This window comes from Pimephales promelas, chromosome 7, assembly GCF_988280905.1.
Source record: "Pimephales promelas chromosome 7, fPimPro1.hap1.1, whole genome shotgun sequence".
NCBI classification, from domain to species: Eukaryota; Metazoa; Chordata; class Actinopteri; order Cypriniformes; family Leuciscidae; genus Pimephales; species Pimephales promelas.
Window position 1 is genome coordinate 1,439,939 of NC_142775.1, and position 23,932 is coordinate 1,463,870.

The 23,932-nt window shown below is 38.8% G+C and overlaps 2 protein-coding genes across 2 annotated transcripts; both read right to left on the reverse strand.

Annotated features, from left to right (window-relative positions):
- Nucleotides 1-3,400: 3,400 nt before the first annotated feature.
- LOC120475118 (uncharacterized) lies at nucleotides 3,401-6,368 on the reverse strand. Its single transcript, XM_039665867.2, has one exon. It carries the CDS (start codon nucleotides 4,483-4,485, stop codon nucleotides 3,493-3,495), a length of 993 nt encoding a protein of 330 aa, XP_039521801.2. The 5' UTR covers nucleotides 4,486-6,368; the 3' UTR covers nucleotides 3,401-3,492.
- Nucleotides 6,369-6,512: 144 nt separating this feature from the next.
- LOC120475120 (uncharacterized) lies at nucleotides 6,513-18,831 on the reverse strand. Its single transcript, XM_039665870.2, has 3 exons — nucleotides 18,731-18,831; nucleotides 18,010-18,142; nucleotides 6,513-10,449 (listed from the first exon to the last, which is right to left on the reverse strand). Exons 2-3 carry the CDS (start codon nucleotides 18,092-18,094, stop codon nucleotides 9,617-9,619), a joined length of 918 nt encoding a protein of 305 aa, XP_039521804.2. The 5' UTR covers nucleotides 18,095-18,142; nucleotides 18,731-18,831; the 3' UTR covers nucleotides 6,513-9,616.
- Nucleotides 18,832-23,932: the final 5,101 nt, after the last annotated feature.

Below are 23,932 nucleotides of genomic sequence, written 5' to 3' on the forward strand. Positions count from 1 at the left end.
AGACAAGGACAAATTAAAAAAGGTTCAAACAGCTTTCTACAAACAAGTTTTTTAATAAAACAAACTCAGCCCTCACAGCCCTCCTTGACTCCCATGTCTCTCCCTCTGGTCTGTTTGGTTCTGCGGTGAACAGCTTCGCTGAGCTTTAGTCAGAAGACCCAGAAATCGCCGCAGGTCATGCGGCACTTCCTGCCAATGCGGGCCAGTTCTTCAGCTGCTTCTAATCGCCCTATGTTGTCGACGACTCAGAAGAGCACCAAATCAGCTTACACTCTTGCCCAGTACTGGGTCCACCCCACCTGTAGAATGCGCGCCCACTCCCTTCCGCTGTTATAACAATAAAAATAAAAAACAAACACCCTAACAAAAAGTGTCAGTGTGGCGAGCTGCCACCTGCGACTCTTCAACCCCTCGCCATGCTTTGGAAGCCATTCCTGGCATGTCGGATTGGGTTTTAGAAACAATCAAACATTACTTGCTCCAGTTTGCATTATTTACTAATTTCAATGAAACTCTGCTGAAAGTACAAGGGTTAAACAGCAGAAGATTGGTGCAAAGTTATTTTCTTTGATGAAGCCCCCTTCCAACTGTATGGGACATTTGGAAAATCAATTGTCAGGAGAAGAAAAGTTTAACTCTACGATGAGTCCTGTGTCGTGCCAACAGTGAAGCATCCTGAGACCATCTATGTGTATGGTTGCTTTTCATTCAAGGGAGAAGGTTTTCTCACAATTCTGCCCAGGAGCACCTAGTCAAGGCAAGAGTGATAATTGGGGCAATCGTGGGCATCAAATGGCTGAGTGCTCCAGGTGTGTGTTCACTACTCACTACTCCAAATGTGTGTGGACTAAGGCCCTGTTTACACGAGAACACTCGCGGGTGAAAACGTAAAAATATTTTATCGGATGTGCCTTTTGTTTTCACGGCGACGGCGTTTTTGAGGCTTAAAAACGCAAAAAAGTGAAACCACCCTCCAGAGTGGAAATCTTAAAAACGCTCCACCGCCGCGTTCCCGTGTAAATGGTAAAAACGCAAAAGTCTGCTTGACAGTGAAGGTTGTATGCAGGCGCATGGACTTGGTGTTGTTGTAGTACGCACTCACAGCCGAATGAAGTGCATACTAAATTGAATTTCATACACTTTTGTGTCACCATTTGCACGCGGATTTCCCACACAAAACGCTCGTCTAAACGCAGAATAAAAGGTGATGACGCAACGCCACTTTTGCGTTTTCTCTTCAAAATTGTTTCCATGTAAACATAGCCTAACTTGCGTGGTTTAGAGGCAGAGAACAAATTCCAAGTATGGGCTACCATAATTGGCCTTCATGTCAAGTCACATCACACATGAAGTGGCTCGGCATTTATTACATTTACATTTTGGATTCGTGGCCAGGCAACTCCCTGGATATTAATCCCATAGAGAACTTCAGGTAAATCCTCAAAAGGCAAGTGGACAAGCAGAAGCCCACAAATTGTGATCTACTCCGAGGGCTAATAAGGCAAGAATGGTGCGCCATTATTCAGGATTTGGCCCAGAAGCGGATATCCAGTATGCCAGACAGAATTGCAGAGGTAATGAAGAAGGGTCAACACTGTAAATATTGACACTTTTCATATTTTGAATGTTTTTGCCAGTAAAAGGCTTATGCAATGCTCACCATTGTTTTCCAATATACCATAGAAACATGTAAAAATGAATTTTACAAAATATTAAGCTGTAGTGTACACAACTCGTCAGGTACTAGTGGAATACAACAGAAACTGAAGAGGATATTTAAATGGAAGAAATGCAGTTGTGATCCTGCAGAGTAAAGGCAAAGACAAGGCAACAAGAAAGACATGAACATCCAGATAAACAATACATTGGAAGTCTAAAATTGGTCATGAAGTCTTTCTTTTGTCTTACTCATACAGTTTTACAGGGTAATACAATACAAGAGTGTAAGAGAAACAGGTCAATTTAGCTCAAAGTGAATTTGCAATATTGGTTGCAATATTAATTAATTTAAAAGGAATTTTGAAAGAATCACTTATTTACGGCCGGGTAAATGACTTGCCCAGCGTTCATTTGAGTGGGCCACAACTATCAGCTCTGTAGAAATATAAATATCCAAACTACAGTGAAAAGAGTTTTATATAGCAAGGTAACTTAAAGTTTAAAGGGTCATGAAACCCCAAACCAAATTTTCTGAGATTTTAACAGAGGTATGTGTGTTGAACACCACGACCTCTTAATTATTCATGACACCACGTGGATCTTTCCAACGACAGACATGTCAAACTGTGAGATCGCATAGTAGATGAGAGAGGCAATCATGGGATGCAAGTGTTTGTTTTCATGGTGCAAAGTCCAAGTGCGTTGAATATGTTTCCCCACGATGCTGCTAGGGCTAGACTCCGGCTCTGGACGGTTGGTTTGCCATCAACCATGGACACATCTAAACAGTCTATGATCTAAACTATAGTGTGTGCCGCAAACATTTTCTCGAGAGAGCTCAGAGAACTGGAGAATGGTGGACTTCGCCTTGTTGACAACTAATCCAAGTTGCGTCTTGTGACTTTTTGTGGTATCCCAAGGACTATCCCTTCAGAGGTGTGTGTGTGATTGTGTGTGTGTCTAAAATGAGAAGTCATCCACCTCCGCAGAGCCATCTTTATTATGAGGGTTCAGGGGGCATGTAGATCTAGGCTATGCACGGAACGATTTTTTTAACCGGAAAATTAATCATTTTCAAATGCATTTATAGTGTCTATATAAACCACTCTATACACTCACCTAAAGGATTATTAGGAACACCTGTTCAATTTCTCATTAATGCAATTATCTAATCAACCAATCACATGGCAGTTGCTTCAATGCATTTAGGGGTGTGGTCCTGGTCAAGACAATCTCCTGAACTCCAAACTGAATGTCAGAATGGGAAAGAAAGGTGATTTAAGCAATTTTGACCGTGGCATGGTTGTTGGTGCCAGACGGGCCGGTCTGAGTATTTCACAGTCTGCTCAGTTACTGGGATTTTCACACACAACCATTTCTAGGGTTTACAAAGAATGGTGTGAAAAGGGAAAAACATCCAGTATGTGGCAGTCCTGTGGGCGAAAATGCCTTGTTAATGCTAGAGGTCAGAGGAGAATGGGCCGACTGATTCAAGCTGATAGAAGAGCAACTTTGACTGAAATAACCACTCGTTACATCCGAGGTATGCAGCAAAGCATTTGTGAAGAAGACACAACACACACAACCTTGAGGCGGATGGGTTACAACAGCAGAAGACGCACTGGGCACCACCAGGGGTGCAACTACCCAGTATCAGAGGGGTATGCAGCAACAATTTTTGGGTTAAGTAAGTGTGCCGTGTAATAAGTGAGTAGGAACAAATGAGAGCAAACAGATAAAATAAGTGCAAAATTGTCATTTATTAATACAATTAAACTATAGCTACTCTATATGATAATGTGATGTCTAATATTTACAACTGTTGCAAGGCTTTTATCCAGTGTGAATTCTCATGTGGGCTTTAAGGCGTTGCTTTCGAGTGAAACTCTTTCCACACTGTTGGCAGGTAAAACGACTGAAAGGCTTCTCTACAGCATGAACTACCATGTGGACATTAAGGTTTTGTATTTGAGTAAAACTCTTTCCACACTGTTGGCATGTGAAAGGCTTTTCTCCAGTGTGAACTCTCATGTGGACTTCAAGGTTTCGTATTCGAGTGAAACTCTTTCCACACTGTTGGCATGTGAAAGGCTTCTCTCCAGTGTGAACTCTCATGTGAACATTAAGGCTTTGTATTTGAGTAAAACTCTTTCCACACTGTTGGCATGTAAAAGGCTTCTCTCCAGTGTGAACTACCATGTGGACTTTAAGGTTTTGTTTTTTAGTGAAACTCTTTCCACACTGTTGGCATGTGAAAGGCTTCTCTCCAGTGTGAACTCTCATGTGGACATTAAAGTTGTGATTTTGAGTGAAACTCTTTCCACATTGTTGGCAGGTAAAACAGCTCTCTCCAGTGTGAACTCTCATGTGAACTTTAAGGCTTTGCATTAGAGTAAAACTCTTTCCACATTGTTGGCATGTGAAAGGACTCTCTCCAGTGTGAACTCTCATGTGGACGTTAAGGCTGTGTTTTTTAGTGAAACTCTTTCCACACTGTTGGCATGTGAAAGGACTCTCTCCAGTGTGAACTCTCATGTGGATTTCCAGGTTGTGTTTTTGAGTGAAACTCTTTCCACACTGTTGGCATGTGAAAGGCTTCTCTCCAGTGTGAACTCTCATGTGGATTTCCAGGTTTCGTTTTTTACTGAATTTCTTTCCACATTGACGGCAAGTGAAATTACTGTTAGGTTTGGTCTTTTGAGCTCCTTTTTGTGAGCGAGTCTTTTCCATCTTTGTGGATTTCTCTCCAGTCATGAAATCATGTTTCTCATTCTGATCTTTCTCTTCCATTCCATTCGGTTCTTGACCCTCCTCTTTCAGCAGCATCAGGTCTAAAGCAAAAACAAACAATACAAGTTGAAACCAGTTTAATGGCACAAAACAGCAGACATAAAAAACAATTCAAGGCATCAAAGCCAACAGAAATAAGACTTTCAAGGACTTTTTTCAGCACCAATTTTTAGTATAAGGACACCTAAACAAAAAAAAAATGCAGACTGAGGACAGAAAATAAACTCAGAAACTCATTGTATTATATATTATAATTTATTACTCATACCCTCATGTCACTATATTGTGACATGAGGGCTGCATTGTTGTCCGCTGTCATTATCATGTCGTTGGCAAATAAGATAACTACACATCTAGTGCACATTTTGTTTGCCTCTCTAATCAAACACTCCGGATTCAACTCAGAGTCTTCTGAAGTGGGTGTACTATATCGATGAGGACTGGACAGGCAAACGTGTTTACGATTGGGCTGGGTTATATGGCCAAAAGAAATTATCAATAATTGTTCTATATCAGTCAATATCGATAATATCACGATAAATGCCAAATTTTTATTTCTTTAATTTAATTTAATTTACTGTTTATTTGACAGGGACAGCACACAATTTAAACAATTGTACCAGAGTTAGCTAACAGCTAATTTGCATCTTTTGTCCCTGGGCAGGTAGACAAAACCAAAACAGAAGACACAAAGCAAGCACTAAACAAAAATACACTACATACATTTACAAAATACATATTCTCCATCAATTCAAAATTGATAAAAAACGGTTTGATGTATACACCAAATAAAGAAAATACAATGCAATCATTAATGGTGACACTTAGCCAAATTTTGAGGCTGGCTATAACCCTCTGGGGTCTAAGGGGTTTTTGGGGCCCTTGGGATGTTTTGACATGCACTGACATTTGTGCTTTTTTCAGTTATTTCTAAATATGTTAATGGCAAAGGTGTAAATTCACTCTATATAGCACAGCTACCATAATGTGTGAGCAACATGTATGTACATGTTTGTATTTTTGAGAGAATATTGTTTACGCATGGTTATTGAAAAAACAAAAAATTAAAGTTTCTGAAATAAGGCCACAAAACACATACTAAAATGCGTCCACAAGACTTTTGACCAATCGAAGTTGTCGCCTAGAGTTTTTGAGTTTTTGTCGCCTAGAGTTTTTTCTCCTGTTCTGTATTTCTGTCTTGTTGCTATTCTAGGTTACCATCTGTGTCTAATTGATGGGATATGCCAGCACGTGAGGCATGTCCCAACCTGACGGCATAAAGAAAGCGTCTTTGAGAGAAGGGGGAGAGAGAGGTGCTAGAGAGAAGGGGGAGAGAGAGGCATGCAAAAGCGGCGTTGTTTTGTGCTTGAATTATTGTCTTAAGCTGGATCTCGGTTATGTAAATTCTTCTGTCACATAATAAACCTTTATTAATTTGTTTGCCGAACTCTCTCCTGCTCTTTTGTTACTATTTGAGAGATAGTAACAAAGTGGGGGCTCGTCCGGGATCTTATTGACCTACGCTTCAAATGGCGTCTATTATTGGAGTAGGTTGATGGAACGCTCGCGTTTAGACATCTGAACTAAGCGTCTTTCCGTCATTGAATTCGGCAAAAAAAAAATTGCCGATTGTAAGTCAGTACAATTGGATTTTAATGGTGTCAGTCATGAAGTGTAAGTTCAGCGATATATATTTAATCAATGTACCATGACCTTTTTTGAGTGCTTACATTTGTAGGTTGCGTGCTTTTGGGACATGTGGGTCCCGTCGGCGCACGTCTGAAGGTTAACTGGTTAAGATGTTATATTCGTAAGCACATAACACAAGAACACTTCTCTTTAAAATACAAACAAGACTTTATTGGTTACTCTAACACATTGATTCTCAAAGTGTGGTACACAGAGGAATTAATGAACTTCGATCTCACCGGTGTGAGTAGAACAGTCAGTGCATCACGTGATCAACTGCTAAATCCAAACTGTGCTTTTGCGCGTTGGCTGGTGCTGAGCCAGAGACAGACGCACTCAGCACCTGGCTTGTCATAATGTATCATTCACAACTATTCAGGGTTTTCAACCACAAGTTTATTTTAGGTATCAGACATTTAAATTCACATTAGTACTAAAAAAACCCAATACATTTAGAGTTTGAAAAATATACACTGATGTATGTAAAGAAAACTAACTTCTAAGGGCCCCACCCCCCTGCCTCAGGCCCTGGGAACTCAGTACCCTTTACCCCCCCCAGTCCGACACCCCTGCCTACTACTACTGTATTTTAATATTTGTCATTATGGGGGTACTTGCAGAGCCAGATCATTTCTGAGGTGGTACTTGGAGTAAAAAGTTTGAGAACACATATACCTAACTCAAACACACACACATATTCAAATGAGTTGCAGAAAGAAAGGAAGTGAGAAAAAAATGAGTTTTAAGAGTGAGATTATGAAATCCTAAAGTTTCTAACAATATATGCACTTATAAGACATGACCTGAACAAACCATCAATCATTAATTTAAACCTTCTATTGTTTCTTATGCAGGTTATTCAATTTTATATATCAAAGCACCCGTTCAGTTAAGAGACTGGAGGCTTCTTGTGGTTGTCTTTGCATTCCTTTGAGGATTCTGTTTGTTAAAAGGGGGTTTCCTGGGTTCGTTGATTGGTTGGCGGCATCGTGTCTGGATAGATGTTTTTTTGGGCGGCCAATCACGTGGTGTGTTGGCGGATGGATGGAAATTCTTTTAAGTTTTGCAGTCAAATCTTTGACCAAAACTTTACAGCAAAACATAACTTAGAACTGAGACTCTCAACGGAAAAGAAAAGAAACAAAGAGAAAGAAAAGTGAGTCAAGAGTAGTAAGATGGCTTGAAAGAAGCTGTTTAACCCACGTTCTTCTGATCTTTATCTGCAGTCTTTTGTCTGCTCGTCTACATGTTTACTCAATCATCTTCTAATCATCATCTAATGCTTTTTTCGTGTCCTAAGATTTTTAAGTCAAATGTTTGTCAAGCCTCCTGGATGAGTTCGGACCAATTAGACACGGTCTTTAGTTGAGAGATTGCTGTTTCTTCCCCTCTCATCGTAAACATGCTTTATCTGTGGTCTCTTACCTTCCCGCTCTGAGCAGAGTACAGAGAGTACAGTTTAGTCATGATTTCTTATAAAAGGATACGATATATTTTACACAGATTTCAATCAAGCCATCTTCAGAATTATGAACATACGATCATAGTGATAGGGAAAAAGAAAGACTATCAGTCAACCATCTAATAGTTATAACAAATGCATGACTTGTTCATGTGATCTAAGCATAATAGTCACATATATACAGTATACACACTCACCTAAAGGATTATTAGGAACACCTGTTCAATTTCTCATTAATGCAGTTATCTAATCAACCAATCACATGGCATTTGCTTCAATGCATTTAGGGGTGTGGTTCTGGTCAAGACAATCTCCTGAACTCCAAACTGAATTTCAGAATGGGAAAGAAAGGTGATTTAAGCAATTTTGACCGTGGCATGGTTGTTGGTGCCAGACGGGCCGGTTTGAGTATTTCACAATCTGCTCAGTTACTGGGATTTTAACGCACAACCAAAGGTTTGCAAAGAATGGTGTGGAAAGGGAAAAACATCCAGTATGTGGCTGTCCTGTGGGCAAAAAATGCCTTGTTGATGCTAGAGGTCAGAGGAGAATGGGCCGACTGATTCAAGCTGATAGAAGAGCAACTTTGACTGAAATAACCACTCGTTACAACCAAGGTATGCAGCAAAGGATTTGTGAAGCCACAACACACACAACCTTGAGGCGGATAGGCTACAACAGCAGAAGACCCCACCGGGCACCACTCATCTCCACTACAAATAGGACAAAGAGGCTAAAATTCGCAAGAGCTCACCAAAATTAAAGACTGGAAAAATGTTGCCTGGTCTGATGAGTCTTGATTTCTGTTGAGACATTCAGATGGTAGAGTCAGAATTTGGTGTAAACAGAATGAAAACATGGATCCATCATGCCTTGTTACCACTGTGCAGGCTGGTGGTGATGGTGTAATGGTGTGGGGGATGTTTTCTTGGCAGACTTTAGGCCCCTTAGTGCCAATTGGGCATCCTTTAAATGCCACGGCCTACCTGAGCATTGTTTCTGACCATGTCCATCCCTTTATGGCCACCATGTACCCATTCTCTGATGGCTACTTCCAGCAGGATAATGCACCATGTCACAAAGCTCCAATCATTTCAAATTGGTTTCTTGAACATGACAATGAGTTGACTGTACTAAAATGGCCCCCACAGTCATCAGATTTCAACCCAATAGAGCATCATTGGGATGTGGTGGAACGGGAGTTTCGTACCCTGGATGTGCATCCCACAAATCTCCATCAACTGCAAGATGCGATCCTATCAATATGGCCAACATAAAGAATGCTTTCAGCACCTTGTTGAACCAATGCCACGTAGAATTAAGGCAGTTCTGAAGGCGAAAGGGGGTCAAACAAAGTATTAGTATGGTGTTCCTAATAATCCTTTAGGTGAGTGTATATATAGGATGTATTACTCCTCTAATAATCCTTTAGGTGAGTGGATATATAGGATATATTACTCCTATATATACACTCATATGGTGCATTCTGATCATATAAAAGTATTTCTGTGAGTTTCTCTGTGGATTTCAATCCTGAGGTAAGAGAGATCATGCAAGACGTATGTAACCGACTTTGCCTGTTACATATGTGTAACAGTAGCTACCTATTACATGTGTGTAATTATAATCTGTAAGTACAGGCTGTTCCATAACTTAGTTACATTTTGTTGCATGTTATTACAATGTCTACTACTAAGTAAATAAGTTATTACTCTGTATCACGGACACCGTAAAATAAAGTGTTACCTAATGTTCTTATTTCATTCAGTTTTTGTAATTTTATGTAAAATCATTCAGTTACATTGTGCCATTTCACAGCAATTTCAAACATGAACCGCTTCTCTCCTGTGCAACTACTTCTTGTAAAAAAATGTTGCCACACAGTTTACAGATGAAAGGCTTCTCTCCAACATGAAGTCTCATGTGGCAATTAAAGGTTACTTTACGTGTGAACTTTCCACACTTATCACATAATTTTTCTCCCAATAAACTCCAGTGTGAATGAGAATGTGATTTCTAAGATTTACAATTGTTGTAAGGCTTTTCTCCAGTGTGAACTCTCATGTGGACTTTAAGGTTTTGTTTTCTAGGGAAACTCTTTCCACACTTTTGGCAGCTAAAAGGCTTCTCTCCAGTGTGAACTCTCATGTGGATTTCCAGGTTATGTTTTTGAGTGAAACTCTTTCCACACTGTTTGCATGTGAAAGGCTTCTCTCCAGTGTGAGCTCTCATGTGGATTTCCAGGCTGTGTTTTTGAGTGAAACTCTTTCCACACTGTTGGCATGTGAAAGGCTTCTCTCCAGTGTGAGCTCTCATGTGGATTCCCAGGTTGTGTTTTTGAGTAAAACTCTTTCCACACTGTTGGCATGTGAAAGGCTTCTCTCCAGTGTGAACTACCATGTGAACTTTAAGGCTTTGCATTACAGCAAAACTCTTTCCACACTGTTGGCATGTGAAAGGACTCTCTCCAGAGTGAAGTCTCATGTGGACGTTAAAGTAGTTTTTTTTAGTGAAACTCTTTCCACACTGTTGGCATGTGAAAGGCTTCTCTCCAGTGTGAAGTCTCATGTGGGTTTCCAGGTTGTGTTTTTGAGTGAAACTCTTTCTACACTTTTGGCAGCTGAAAGGCTTCTCTCCAGTGTGAAGTCTCATGTGGATTTCCAGGTTTCGTTTTTTACTGAATTTCTTTCCACATTGACGGCAAGGTTTGGTCTTTTGAGTTCTTTTTCGTGAGCGAGTCTTTTCCATCTTTGTGGATTTCTCTCCAGTCATGAAATCATGTTTCTCATTCTGATCTTTCTCTTCCATTCCATTCGGTTCTTGACTCTCCTCTTTCAGCAGCATCAGGTCTAAAGCAAAAACAGACAAATACAAGTTGAAACCAGTTTAATGGCACAAAAGAAAACAGCAGACATAAAAAAAAAACAACTAAAGGCATCAAACCCTACAGAAATAAGTCTACTGAAAGAGCACTTGTCTGCAATCTTTCAGGACTTTCAGAAGTATTCAGAGCGCATGCGCGTGCGGGTCTGTGTTTGTAGCTCCATCAAAGTGATTCATTAATCCTTGATTTTCTTCTTTACCACTCATTTATAAACAAGCACTTTCTATTTTTATATCATGTGAACTTATCCTCGATACTATTCCTTATAAAAAACAATTGGATTGCTTTGATATCGCTACTTAGAACTTGATATCGCTACTATCTACTTACTTTTCCGAATCTCGACTACTAGCCTTTAGCCCGCTAGCATTTCACGCGTGGCCTCTTGCCTATTGTCCGTCTCATTTTACACCCGTTTCACTAAAAGGATACGGATTATATCCGGCATTTCAGTCCTAAATTAGTAGTGATAGTTGTAGTATCACTACTAATTTACTGTTCATCTGTTATAATGGCGAACACATTAGATGCGTGTCTAACGTTACCTCTGAGTGCGGGTGAGGACACATTCGAGCTGTTCTCGGTCAAGTTGGAGCTGGAATCAGTGGAAAAACAGATCCGTGGTCTGCTGGAGAAGCAAGCCGATCTGCTGGATCGGCGATCAGTGCTTGAAGCATCACGCGCCGATGCTCACAAGTCAGTGATTAGTAATTCTTTGACTCTGACTTCGTCTACTCCGTGCGTTTCTCTGCCCAGGAGGACGCGATCATCTCTTTTTAGGTCATGTTCCAAAAATATTCAAGCTGGCAGTAATAAAACCTCTCATTAAGAAACCGCAATTAGATCCAAATAACTTCCTAGCAAACTCTAGCAAATAATCTTCCATTTATGTCTAAAATACTATAAAAAGTTGTGTCCGCTCAATTGTGCTCTTTTTTGCAAGAAAATTATATCTATGAAAAATTCCAGTCAGGATTCAGACCGCATCATAGTACAGAAACTGCGCTATTTAAAATTACAAATGATTTACTTTTAGCTTCTGACCAAGGCTGTATTTCAATACTAGTTCTACTTGATCTTAGCGCTGCGTTTGCCACTATAGATCATAAAATAATCTTGGATCGACTACAAAACTACACTGGTTTTCAGGGACAGGCATTAAGCTGGTTTAGATCGTACTTATAGGACCGTTATAATTTTGTCTGTTTAAATGGGGGGCGGGGGGGGGGGGAATCAAAGATAAGGTCAGTAGACTATGGAGTACCACAAAGATCGGTGTTAGGCCCTCTGCTATTATCAATATAATGTATATGCTGCCAATTGGTAATATTATAAGAAAACATTTAATTAATTTCCACTGTTATGCTGACGACACTCAATTACTCAATTATACATTTCATCACGACCAGATGAAAACACTAACTCATCTAAATTGACAGTGTCTCAAAGATATAAAATTCTGGATGACGCTTAATTTCCTGCTATAAAAATTCAGATAAATCCGAGGTATTACTTATTGGTCCAAAAAACTACCCACAAAACCTCTTACAATACAACTTTAATATAGAAGGTTGTCCTGTTACTTTATCCACAACAGTAAAAGACCTGGGTGTTATACTAGACCGCAACTTGTCTTTCAAAAATCATATTTCATATGTTACAAGAACAGCCTTTTCCCACCTTAGAAACATTGCTAAGCTATGTAACGTGCAATCTGTTTCTGATGCAGAAAAGTTAGTTCATGGATTTATGACCTCGAGACTAGATTACTGTAATGCTTTATTAGCCGGTTGTCCTGCATCCTCAATAAACAAGCTACAGTTAGTGCAAAATGCAGCTGTTAGAGTTCTGACTAGGTCAAGAAAATATGATCATATAACACCGATTTTATCTTCTCTACATTGGTTACCTTTTAAGTTCCATATCAATTACAAAGGCCTACTGTCACAGGTCGGGGTGGCCCATGGACAAACCGCACCCACCCCTAAAACCCAGGACCACCCCGCGGAGCGTGCCAGAGACCAGGCGGACAGACAGGATTAAAAAGTTAACAGGCTTTATTAATAAAAGTCATTTAAAAGGTCTTTTTAAAACTTCGGGACATCACGGGACTTTCAACATCAGTTTCTTTATGCTCTGCATAACAGAGGGTCAGCATCGGCTCACAGTTTCTCATTCGCTCACCGGCTCCAGGGTTCTCCAGCTCGGCTCAATGTTTCCTCCATGCCCTGCATAACAGAGGGTCAGCAACAGCTCACAGTTTCTCATTCGCTCACCGGCTCCAGGGTTCTCCAGCTCGGTATGCTCTGCATAACAGAGGGTCAGCAACAACTCATAGTCTCTCAGTTCATGGAACGATGTGGCCGGATGTGTCTCTCCTTCAGGCAGGCAGCACACAAAAAGGCAGAGCAATTTATACAGGTACAGGCACACTCTCTTTGAGATGGAGAATCTGGCTTATGGCTGGACTGGGTTGCTCCAAGCAAGCAACACTAAGGCTAGGGTGTGTTCCTCCTTCAGACGGGCATCACACCAGAAGACAGTAGCAGGAGAATCTTCTATTTGAATAGACAGACAAGTTATACAGGGCAAGCACACTTCTCTTCAGTCTCGAAACAGGGTCTTGTGGCTGGAGTGGAAACATGCACGTTCAACACTGAGATTTTGGGTTCAGCAAACACTGGGCGAGAATATGAACTGGGGAATACTGGCAGTTAAATATACATATACATCCACACACTGCACTTCATATCAAGTCCATTACTGTGTGACACTTCAATTCGGGCACTGCACATCCACTCTCAGTGCAATAAGGCCAGCACTCACCCAATGATCAATCCTTCCACTGTTACGTCAAATCAGCACTCAGAAGATGAAGAGATGCAAATGACTTCTCACAGCACGGAAAACAGCGTCTTCAAAACTCTCTCACACTCAGAAGAAGATCAGGATTTCAATGATGACTCAGTCCACACTCTTAAGTGACAGTTACACTCGTGATCAATACACTTCACACTTCCTTATTCAACTCAGTGCAGGACATGCATTCACACAGATCCGGTGTTTCACTACTTATCTTCCTCCCAAGAATGATGGCGTTCTCCAGTCTTGACTTGATCTCCACAATTCACCCACTTCCCCTCAAGTTCACGTTTCCAGCTTGTATTCACACGATCACCGTTGCACCCTTAGTCCAGTCACATCCTCAAAGCTTCTCCAGATATCTCCGCGACTCCATGCTACTGCCAGAGAAAATGACGGCTCCCGGGGGGAAGCGCCGCCCCACAACTTCTCCCGGAGGAACACCGCACTCAACTGTCTCTTAACTTCCCTTTTATGTGCTCCAGTTGCAAATCCTCCACACCTGTTGCTGATTCTTCATCAGCCGCCATTGCCATGCCGACAGATTCTGCTGCAATTTGTCACCTGGTGACACTACTACTGACCTATAAAGCCCTAAATGGTTTAGCTCCTGTGTATTTAATGGACCTTCTATCGCCCTACAATCCAACACGTTCTTTAAAATCACTAAATTCGAGGCGAAGTCCACTAAAGGAGGGAAGGTGTTCTCATATTTAGCTCCAAAACTCTGGAATAGCCTTCCCGATATGGTTTGAGGCTCTGACTCGCTGTCACAGTTTACATAATGCTTACCTTTCATTCCTCTGTTCAATCAGACTGAATGCATTTAATAGTATAAAACTTGAAGGGTCTGAAGGTTATTTGAATAGGTTGCATAATATTTACAGTCATTACGTTCCTGTATGTATGATGGGTGGTTGGTTGGGCAGATATAGTGTTTTGCGGTAGGTGGTATGCCACACGGAACCGTTGCCACTGAAACGCATTTCCGCGACAGTGGGGCTCGACAGCCTTATTCAAACGGGTTGGCGCGTATGGTTGGGTTGCGGAGAGTTTGTGAGATTGTGGTTTTTAACATGTGAAATAGAAATCCTGTGTAATAGAAATCATTATGAACATCAGCTATGCTAATTATTTCCCATCTGCCTTTGTGCTATTATGAAAAATGGCGTTCGTCAGCTCCAGTTGTATCCATCCAATTCACTCTATATAGCACAAACAGGGCTACCATCATATGTGAGCAACATGTACATGTTTGTATTCTTGAGAGAATATTGTTTTATGCATGGCTATTGGAAAAAAAAATTAAAGTTTCTGAAATAAGGCCACAAAATACATACTAAATGTGTGTCCACAAGACTTTTGACTAATGGAAGTTGTCGCCTAGAGTTTTTGCTTTAAAATGATCTGAAAATAATCCTGCCAAATCATTCTCATAACACAATAGATGTTGATTGTGAAAACTTTTTTTTTGCCAAGGCAATCTGCGAATGGGTGTCAACGGCCCAACCCCCTTGTGAATAATTAGTTGGTTCACACCCGAGAAGACAAAAGACCCTGCATAGTAATGAGCATTTCATTAGTCATACCTGAAAACAAATCCTGTTCAAATAAGTTAAATGGGTAGGTTCAAAGTTAGAGTTGGAAACATCTTAAAAAAGAAAATTGTCCTTTTCCATAAATGTCTTAGTAGGCCAATACATTTGATCATACATATTTCAAAGTTAAGGATTCATTATTTTGATAGAGCTTGCATTGGAACAAACATTATGACATCTAAGTTGATTAGTTTATTGACAAAACATACTATATATTTAACATATGAGCAGAAACTGCTAACAACAGCTTATTTGATGTCTATTTTAGAGTAAAAACTTTAGAATCCATCCAAAATTAGATCAACAAAATGTTGTCTTTTACCTCTCAGCCGTACCTCTACTTTACGGCTGACACCTCTCTTTTTTATATATAGATGACATAAACGAGAATATTTATTTTAGTTTTGAATCAGATCATTTAAAAGTACAAACTTAAATAATTTTAAAGATATATTGCTCATCGCTGGGTGAATAGTATTCGCTGAGGTTTGTTTAAGTTTAGAGACTTGCTCCAGAAAAAAAGTTGACGGAGATGAAGAGGCAGAACGCACACCCTGTTTATTTTCTTTATTTTACAAAAGAACAATATTTTATTTCCGCTCATGTGTATAAAAAAGTTTTATGTTTTATGAATAAAAAAGTAGACATTTAACAGTTTATTTTCTTATATTTCTTAACTCTGTATAATCATATTTTTTATTAAAAAAAAATCTTAGGACCCAAACAAAGCCAGAGTTGTTGAGTTGAAAGGAGGATTTTGGTTGTGAATTTGTTCGCTAGAGCAGGTTTACAGAAGTCGTGGAGAAGCCATGACGGGTAACCATGTAGACGAGGAATTCAAATCAAGTTCAGAAGAACATCCATGGGTATAATAATTTTGAAAAATAATAGCTCGCAGCAACATTTGGAAAAAAAATAACTATGAACTAGTTCAATTTTAAAGTATGAACTATGAACTGAATTAGTTCATTTTAAAATTTGTGAACTGAACACTGAACTAGTTCATGTAGAAACTAGTTCATGACTTCATCCAAAAACTAATGTTCTCTGTTCATTTATTCACTCAAATGTATATGATTTCCTTTCTTCAGAATAACACAGAAATGTATAATCCATAGGCTAGTGTTGTAGTTCCTGTCTCGAGACCACTTTTTGATGGTTTTCATTCTCAGTCTTGTCTCGGTCTCGGACATTGAGGACTCAGGTTTTTTCTTCAAGACCAGACAAGCTGTCAAACCCTCCCTTTTTCCAGGTTTCTCACGTATTTTAGCTCTTTCCCCGCAGTCTTCCCATTTTAATATTTTCCCATAAAATATCCTGTATTTTTATGCTCTGACTGTGTGAGACGTACAAGCTCGGACAGATTCGGCTAGAAGTCATTCATCCCCGGACAGGACGCCGCACGTTGTCAAATGTGAAATGAGGTCTTTTTTTTAAAATGACACCGTGTCTCTTTCTCTCTCACACTATGTAGGTTATAAACTCTTTAGACTTTTAATAGTTACGGCTTTATTTTTGAAGTATGTATCGTGTAAAAGAAAAAAAAAATCTCTCATTTTGGGGATGGATTCTGTGAAATCTCACTTGTTTTCAATGTTCAATGTTGACAGCTATGAAGACCACAACTGTGAAAATATCACTAATTTGCAAGTATATTGACACATTTTTTTTTTTAAATATCCTTGCTTTTATTGTATGTAAAACGTACTGTTGTAAAATTGTGTTGTGTGTCAAACAGCCAACCCAAGTACATTTTTGACTGTCAGACACATTCTCTGTATTTTCTTCTATAGAAATGACATATTCATGCTGCAAGTTAAAGCCATCAATGATTTCTTGATAAAGACATTGAGGGGTTGATCTTCATGTTTTTGTATTATTTACTTTTTTCTATGGAATGTAAAAGAAGAATGTTTAATCTGTTTTGTCCATACAATGAAAATCGCATTGACTTTTCATTGAGTCATTTTTCAAAATATCAGAAGAATCTTCCACAGAAGAAATAATGGAGGTCATGAGTTTGAGTACAAGTTGACAAAATTATATATTGTGTTGATAATTTTTGTAAATCGTTCTCATGCTCTCATTTCATCATGCCCTCTGTATGTTTCTCTCTCAACAACACCACCTACATTTGTTTTTAATATTAATAACTATTTTTCCGGAACTCAAATTATCCTCCAGTCAAAGGGCAGAAGATTCTCTGTTCTCTGAGGTGGAAATGGCCTAACCATTGGGATAAATAACACTTGGAACAACCCCCGTTTTTTAAAATCATTTTTTTAATGTTAACATTTCAATTGTTGTTGTTTTTCTCACTTTAGATGCATTGCTGACACAGCATCCAAAGGGGTTGATGCTGATCCTAATGCAAGTTACTCCGGTATCCGAGGGGATTGATTTATTTTATTAGAGGATTCATAATCTACCTTAATGTGTTGTGGTTTTATATGATTATTTTATTTTTTTTCCTCAAAATCTTTTTCAAATAAATGCTACTCATTTGACAGTTCTGTTCAAACATTCCTGATTTTTTTTCCCATGGATTTACATGCTGATGCTAGCTATTGAAAATTCAGTTTTAACGTCCCAGGAATAATTACTTTGTAGAATTACTTTGTTCAAAAATAGGGCTCTTACTGACCCTAAAGTTGAACGGTCAGACTGATCTCATGAAATGGCGTATGGCACGCCAATTCGTATTTCCATTTTTGGCGTGCTATCAACACACATAATCGCTTTTCAGCGTGTTTATGAACGCTGTTGACTTAACGTTACATTACTGTATATTACCCCAACCCCGTCCCTAAAGCTACCCGTCACTGGGATTAATAGCACTTAGGGGAAGACTCATAAATGCTATATATGTTTAAGCAAAATTCATGATGTCATGTTTGAGCGGTAATGTATTGTTTATATTTTTTACATGACTGTGAATAAACCATTCGGGCCCCAAAGGAGCATGTTTGCTGGGAATGCTCAAACAGCAACTTTACACACAAGCTAAAGTTAGCATGTGAAATCATGTTTTACCACCCCTTTAAATAGGGCAGAATGAAACTAACCTGTTTGTTCCTCAGTATCTTCTTGTTTAAGGCTGAACACTTCTTCAATCTTTATGTCTTCACTCTCCTGTTTAATCAACGCCATCTTTATAATAGTGTCACGTGGATCTCAGATGTTTCTCCAGGAGTTTTCCTGTGTGTTTGAAAAATTGTTGAAGATGAGAATAATTAACAGAAAGAGAAATAAATCCAGAGTAAATCTCTGTGTGTCTCAATCAGCTCTAGTTCAGTAGTTCAGCGCACTGGTGAGGGAGTCAGTCAGAGAGAGAGAGATAATGGACTTAAATCAACTGACCAGACAAAAATCACTCAAAACAAGACCAACAATATAAAATGAATTACAGACACTTTATATTTAATAATTTGTAGATTTAACAGATTACGTTGTCATAAAAACATTTAAGACTTGTTCATGAAATTTGTCATTGTTAATCATCATATTTGTGTTTTCGTTGTATTTTTACTCTGTTTAGAGCGGCAGGATTCGTCAGCGCGCGGTGATTCAAGCGCTTCGAATCAGTGAATCATTTGGCAAAGCATTAGATTCAATTGAGTTTAGAAAAGCTCCGTTTCTCCATTACCACTTCGTGTTACGAAGAAACTGATACAAGATACAGTGCTCGAATTGAGACGCACCTTTTCTGTAACTCACATTCAAATACGCTTTACTCAAAAAAAAAAAACACAAAATTGTTACATTAAGCATATAACAGAGATATACCTCTTGTAAAAACTATCAAATTGACGTGTATCGATTTAAACACTTTAAATGAGCAAAACCGCAAACCTCTCTTCAGTCTAATCACAACAGCTGCAGGAGCACGGCGCAGCTTTATGATGTCATTTCACCAGACCAAAATAAAAGTCTTGTTCAATCTGCTGTCCAATTTATAGTCATACTGTCTATGTTTATAGTCCATAGAATATATATATATATATATATATATATATATATATATATATATATATATATATATATATAAAAAATAGATATCATGGGAATACATGGTGAAATATATATGTTAATACATGTTATCCAATTATGTGATGAAAAAGATTAAGAATTACTAATTGTTAAAAAGACTGAATGAGTTCTTAAAGCACAGTTCATATGTGTCAGCATTGAAGTGCATACATCTGCCACAAGAGTAAGGAGAAGATAACAATAAAAAAATTGTTATGGTTAATGTTATTGCTAAAAAATGTATTGATTAAAAAAATCATTATCCTGCATGTCACCTGGTCGTTGTGGTTCCCTGTGTTCGTCTATTCTGGTGTTTTATTATAAACATCTTCTGATACCAACATTATTATCTTTGTCTGTGACAGATGTCCATCCTGTTAAGCATTTACAATGACTTTCTAAAGTCAGCAATAAATAAAGTGTCAATGCTTTGGAAACAAATTAAGATTTTCTTTAAAAACAGTAAGTAGAATTCATACATATTTGAGTGGTCTTTTGTCTTAATAAAATGTTTAACTTGATGGATAAGCCTTGTTTATTTATCATAGTTTATTATTTTTGGTCTTTTATCTAGACAGACTCACATATTAGTTGTGCTATACTCTTTTGCTTATTTTTATTACGTCATCATCAACTGTCAATATTCAAGAACACATATACAGAGGACGCATGAAAGGGCTTGATATCGAGGATCATCAAATGCATTCTTGAGAGAATTGAACTGTTAAAATCATTTGATTACATTTTCTGTACCCTGAATATCATAAAACACTTTTTTCAATCATATTTTTGTTCAGTTGTATCTATTTGTTGCAACTGCTTATTTTTTATTTGTCCTTTATTTAATTACCGAGTGTTTACTTGTCTTTAATAATGCTTGAAGTGTTCATTGTTTCTCTGTGGTATTTTTTAAACCACAGTCAAACGTTCCTGTTCTTTAGCCTGTTGATTTTTGATCATGATATTCAGCTACAACTAAATCTTTTCCAATAAGACTAAATGTGACTGATATCTGTGACTGAAAACAACTGAAAAACAGCGCTGGTTGTTCTCGCGATGCCGTCGGTTTGTTTTACTGACTGATAAATCGTTTCAGCTGATTCAGTGAGAGAGCAGTCCAAGCGAATGCGAGTGGATTCAGACCGCTTTGCAAAGCGTTTCCCTCAATTATAATTTAACCGGTTAACTGTCACACCCATTTTTAAGTGTAGGCCTGCAAAGTTGATGTCGAAATTCAAATGAATGTAATTCTGGAACGCTTTTCAATTTAATCCTCATTCTGGTCTTGTTTTAAAGAAGGCATCAAGCTCACAAACTAGAGCTTCTCGCAATCCTCTTTTTAGAAAATACTCGATTAGAAAAATTTGTTGGAAAAACATAACTTGATAACATAACGTGACCTACGGAATTCAAGCATACTATATATGTTTGAGCCAGACTCTGAACCAGAGCTGGAAACGGAAGATATTGAGTCAATGGAAGGACGTCTACATCAATCATTTTGACTGAGACATACATTAACATCAGTAACGAGCTAAAATGTTTGTTGCTATTTTCTCCCACACAAGTTTACCTTTTATTTAATGTAGATTACATTAACATAAATGTAGTCTACTTTTTCTTAGCTTACTAAGATTGGTTATAGAGATCAACGTTTGCTATCATGTGTTGTTTTTGCCTTGTTTCACGTTCACACACTTCTTATAACTAACTGTGTTTACTCAGCTCTTACGGTGATTTTCTGAAGTAAAACTGACGCTTCAACTTTTGTCTGATGTACAATAAACTTTATTTAACTCATCAGTATATGTTTGATCATCATTCGGACCTGGTCCGATACAGCAGACTTGTAGGCTATTAATAAATAATGGATACATAGAAGCAGATGACAAATACGTTATAATAACCGTAATTAAACTACTAAACTATACCTGTTCCATCTCTATACAGCACTCTGACTCTGTAGACATTATTGTCCGACTCGAAATGAACGTTGTAAAGGATTCCCGTGTAAAATGTTTAGCACAGACACCTAACGTTGAGCCAGTTGATAGGGTTGTTGGAACAGCGTCATTAAAAATGAATTTCCACTGGTCCCTGGTAGTTTGGTCCATTTTTGGTTAGGGGTGGCACGGTTCACGAAACCGACGGTTCGGTTTGTATCACGGTTTTAGGATCTGTACGGTTCTTGTTATTTTTTTTCTTTTAAGGAAAGCTAGCCCAGATAGCAGACTGACATTGAATCAACGTGGAAATATGACATCGAAACAACGTTGATCTGACATTGTTTTGCTCATCGAATTAACGTTGAACCAACGTCAGACGCGTCATTCTTTCAAAACTAACGGAAAATCAAATTGAAATCAACGCGTTGTTTCAACGTTATGAAAGCAAACCAATTTTCGATTTTCATTTAGCTTTGAAGAATGCCGCGTCTGACGTTGGTTCAACGTTAATTCGATGAGCAAAATCAACGTTGTTTCAATGTCATGAGAGACGTCGTTTCCACGTTGATTCAATGTCAGTTTGCTGTCTGGGAGGTGAGATTTTGACACAGCAAGAGAGAAGACATTGACATGCTTTTCCTTTATTTGGCAAAAAAAGGAGAATGTGTATCACTATGTCTACAAGAACTTGTGCATTTTTATCAAAGACATAATATATACATAGACGCCCTATTGGCCGTTTTGGAACGTTGCTGCGATACGTCAACAAGTCCGCCATTTTGCGGAGGTCAAGACTGCATTGTAATTAAATGTAAGTAAACCGGTGAGCTGCGTTTTTATGGATAAAAACATTCTTGGATAAGAATGGTGAAGATCCCCATACTGAGATATTTAAGTTTGCTCATTGTGGAAAAAGCATTTTATGTGATTGACCAGATTTTAGCAATAACATTGATAACTGATGGATCCTTTATGATAAAACATGTTGTGGTACAACTGGGCATGCAGTGCAATGCAAATAGTAATTATAACATAAAGTGAAAAGTACTAGTAAATAGTTTAGTCAATAAAATAAACAAATAGTATACAGCAAATAAAATGGTAATGAATACATTGATAACACATTGAGAACATATTGATAATAGTTTATTAATAATTCTATAATAATAGCAATAGAATAAGACAATTCAACTACAGAATAAACACACACAAAAAATATATTTAATATTTAGCTCTTTGTGTTAAATTTCAGTTTTATTGATCGGTAATGACATCAAATACCGCGAAAGTGATTGAAAAGCATACAGAGCCGTCGCTCTCGCACTAGTTTGATGTTATTCACCGATCGCTCTGTGCAGCGCCGGTCCAAGTCGAACAAGCTTATGTCGCGTGAAAAGAAAACACGTCACACACGGGCACGAGGCTACATTGCGCATGCGTCGAACCGTGAGACGCACACGCTCCGAACCGAGACAAGCGAACCAAACGGTTCGGGTGTTTTTTCATGTACCGTGCCACCCCTATTTTTGGTATAGAAAACACATTTGAATGTTGATTCTGGCAACCACAGAGCAACTCACGTGTGCACTACATTTCTGCATCTTGCTGAAAATGAGGGGGAGAGGGACAGCGTGGGCTTCCTGCAGCATAGGTCTGCGGTGTCCATATATGGTATATACTGCCCCGTCTTGACGTCAAGTCGGGGGAGAAATTAAAATCTCGTATTTGAGTGCGCGTGCACGTGGGCTGGTTTACGAACCCTGGGGTAAACAAACGCTTCACTTTTGAATATCGGCTTCCCGGCCAATGAATAATCGTTAGGCAATCTTAACATACATTGATTCTCGTGGAAAAGTGAAAATTGCAGGTTATGACTCCTTTAAATTTCACAAACAGGACGATAAAGAACATTCAACAACGTTGGATGTAAGCAGAAGCTTTGGGGAAATGCTTTTATCCGACGTAAGCCTTTCGCCTTCTAGCGACACCCCAACATCAAACTCTGGTTCATGTTCTGACTCTGGAAAAGAACCAGAACATGAAAGAAAATGGATTGTGAATGGATCCAGACTATTAGAACTGTTCAACACATGCAAGACCTGTGGCTCAGCAGTGGAGAACAAAAGGATTATAACCCATGGCAGCCAAATCAGAGTTCTTTGGACATGCTTCAATGATCACCCTGGAAGTTGGTCTTTATGTCCAGACATTAGAGGGATGGCAGAAAATAATCTGCTCATTACCATTTCTGACTGGGCTGAGCTTCTTCATACCCCAATTCCGAAGAAAACCCAATATTTTTAATGCAATCTGTCTAACTAATCTGTCTACCTTATAAAAGTCTCATGCAACTTTGTGCCTCAGGACAGAAAGTTGAGCTCTGTGGGGATGCTAGAAGTGACAGTCCAGGTGAGCATTTTGCTGGAATTGTAAATCATAACTCCAGGAGTAATAATAGAAATGATTCTGATTATACTGTGTGACACATGGCAACCCTAAAACATAGTTACCAATTCATCTCTGCTTTTTTCTCACAACAGGTTTCAGTAGCAAAAACTGTACTCATTTCAAGATGATGCCACAAAAGAGATCATTCATTTTGAATTGGTTCAGGTACATTATCTACTATGTTTTCTAAAGCCAAATTATGTAAGTGTTTTCAAAAACAAATGTATTCAAACAAATATTTGAGGTTTTTACGTGTATCGGAATCGGCCGATACACTGCTGCGCGTTCGCCGATAGTTTTTTTCCCCCCGGCGTTATTTATAGACAGGCGGCCACGGGCAGCTCTGTGCTGCTGGAGATGCTGCAGTTCACGTGCCCCGCCATCCTCCACTAGCAGAGTGCAACCTGCTCTTCACGAGAATGGTAACTTAAACTTTCAAAGGATCTTTTAAATGTTTGACTGCTGAAATATTGTCAAACACTTTGAAAATGGAAACACGTCGCCCTATAACTGTTATGTGCTTGCAACTAAGCAAGTTTGTGGGTCCAAATGGAAAACGCAAATG

Bases quoted from the DNA above. Each gene is read 5' to 3' on its own strand.
- LOC120475118 (XM_039665867.2), bottom strand. From the start codon at position 4,485: ATGCTGCTGAAAGAGGAGGGTCAAGAACCGAATGGAATGGAAGAGAAA.
- LOC120475120 (XM_039665870.2), bottom strand. From the start codon at position 18,094: ATGGCGTTGATTAAACAGGAGAGTGAAGACATAAAGATTGAAGAAGTG. The intron at 10,450-18,009 runs GTTAGTTTCATT...TTTTTGCTTTAG, and splicing joins AGATACTGAGGAACAAACAG to ACCTGATGCTGCTGAAAGAG.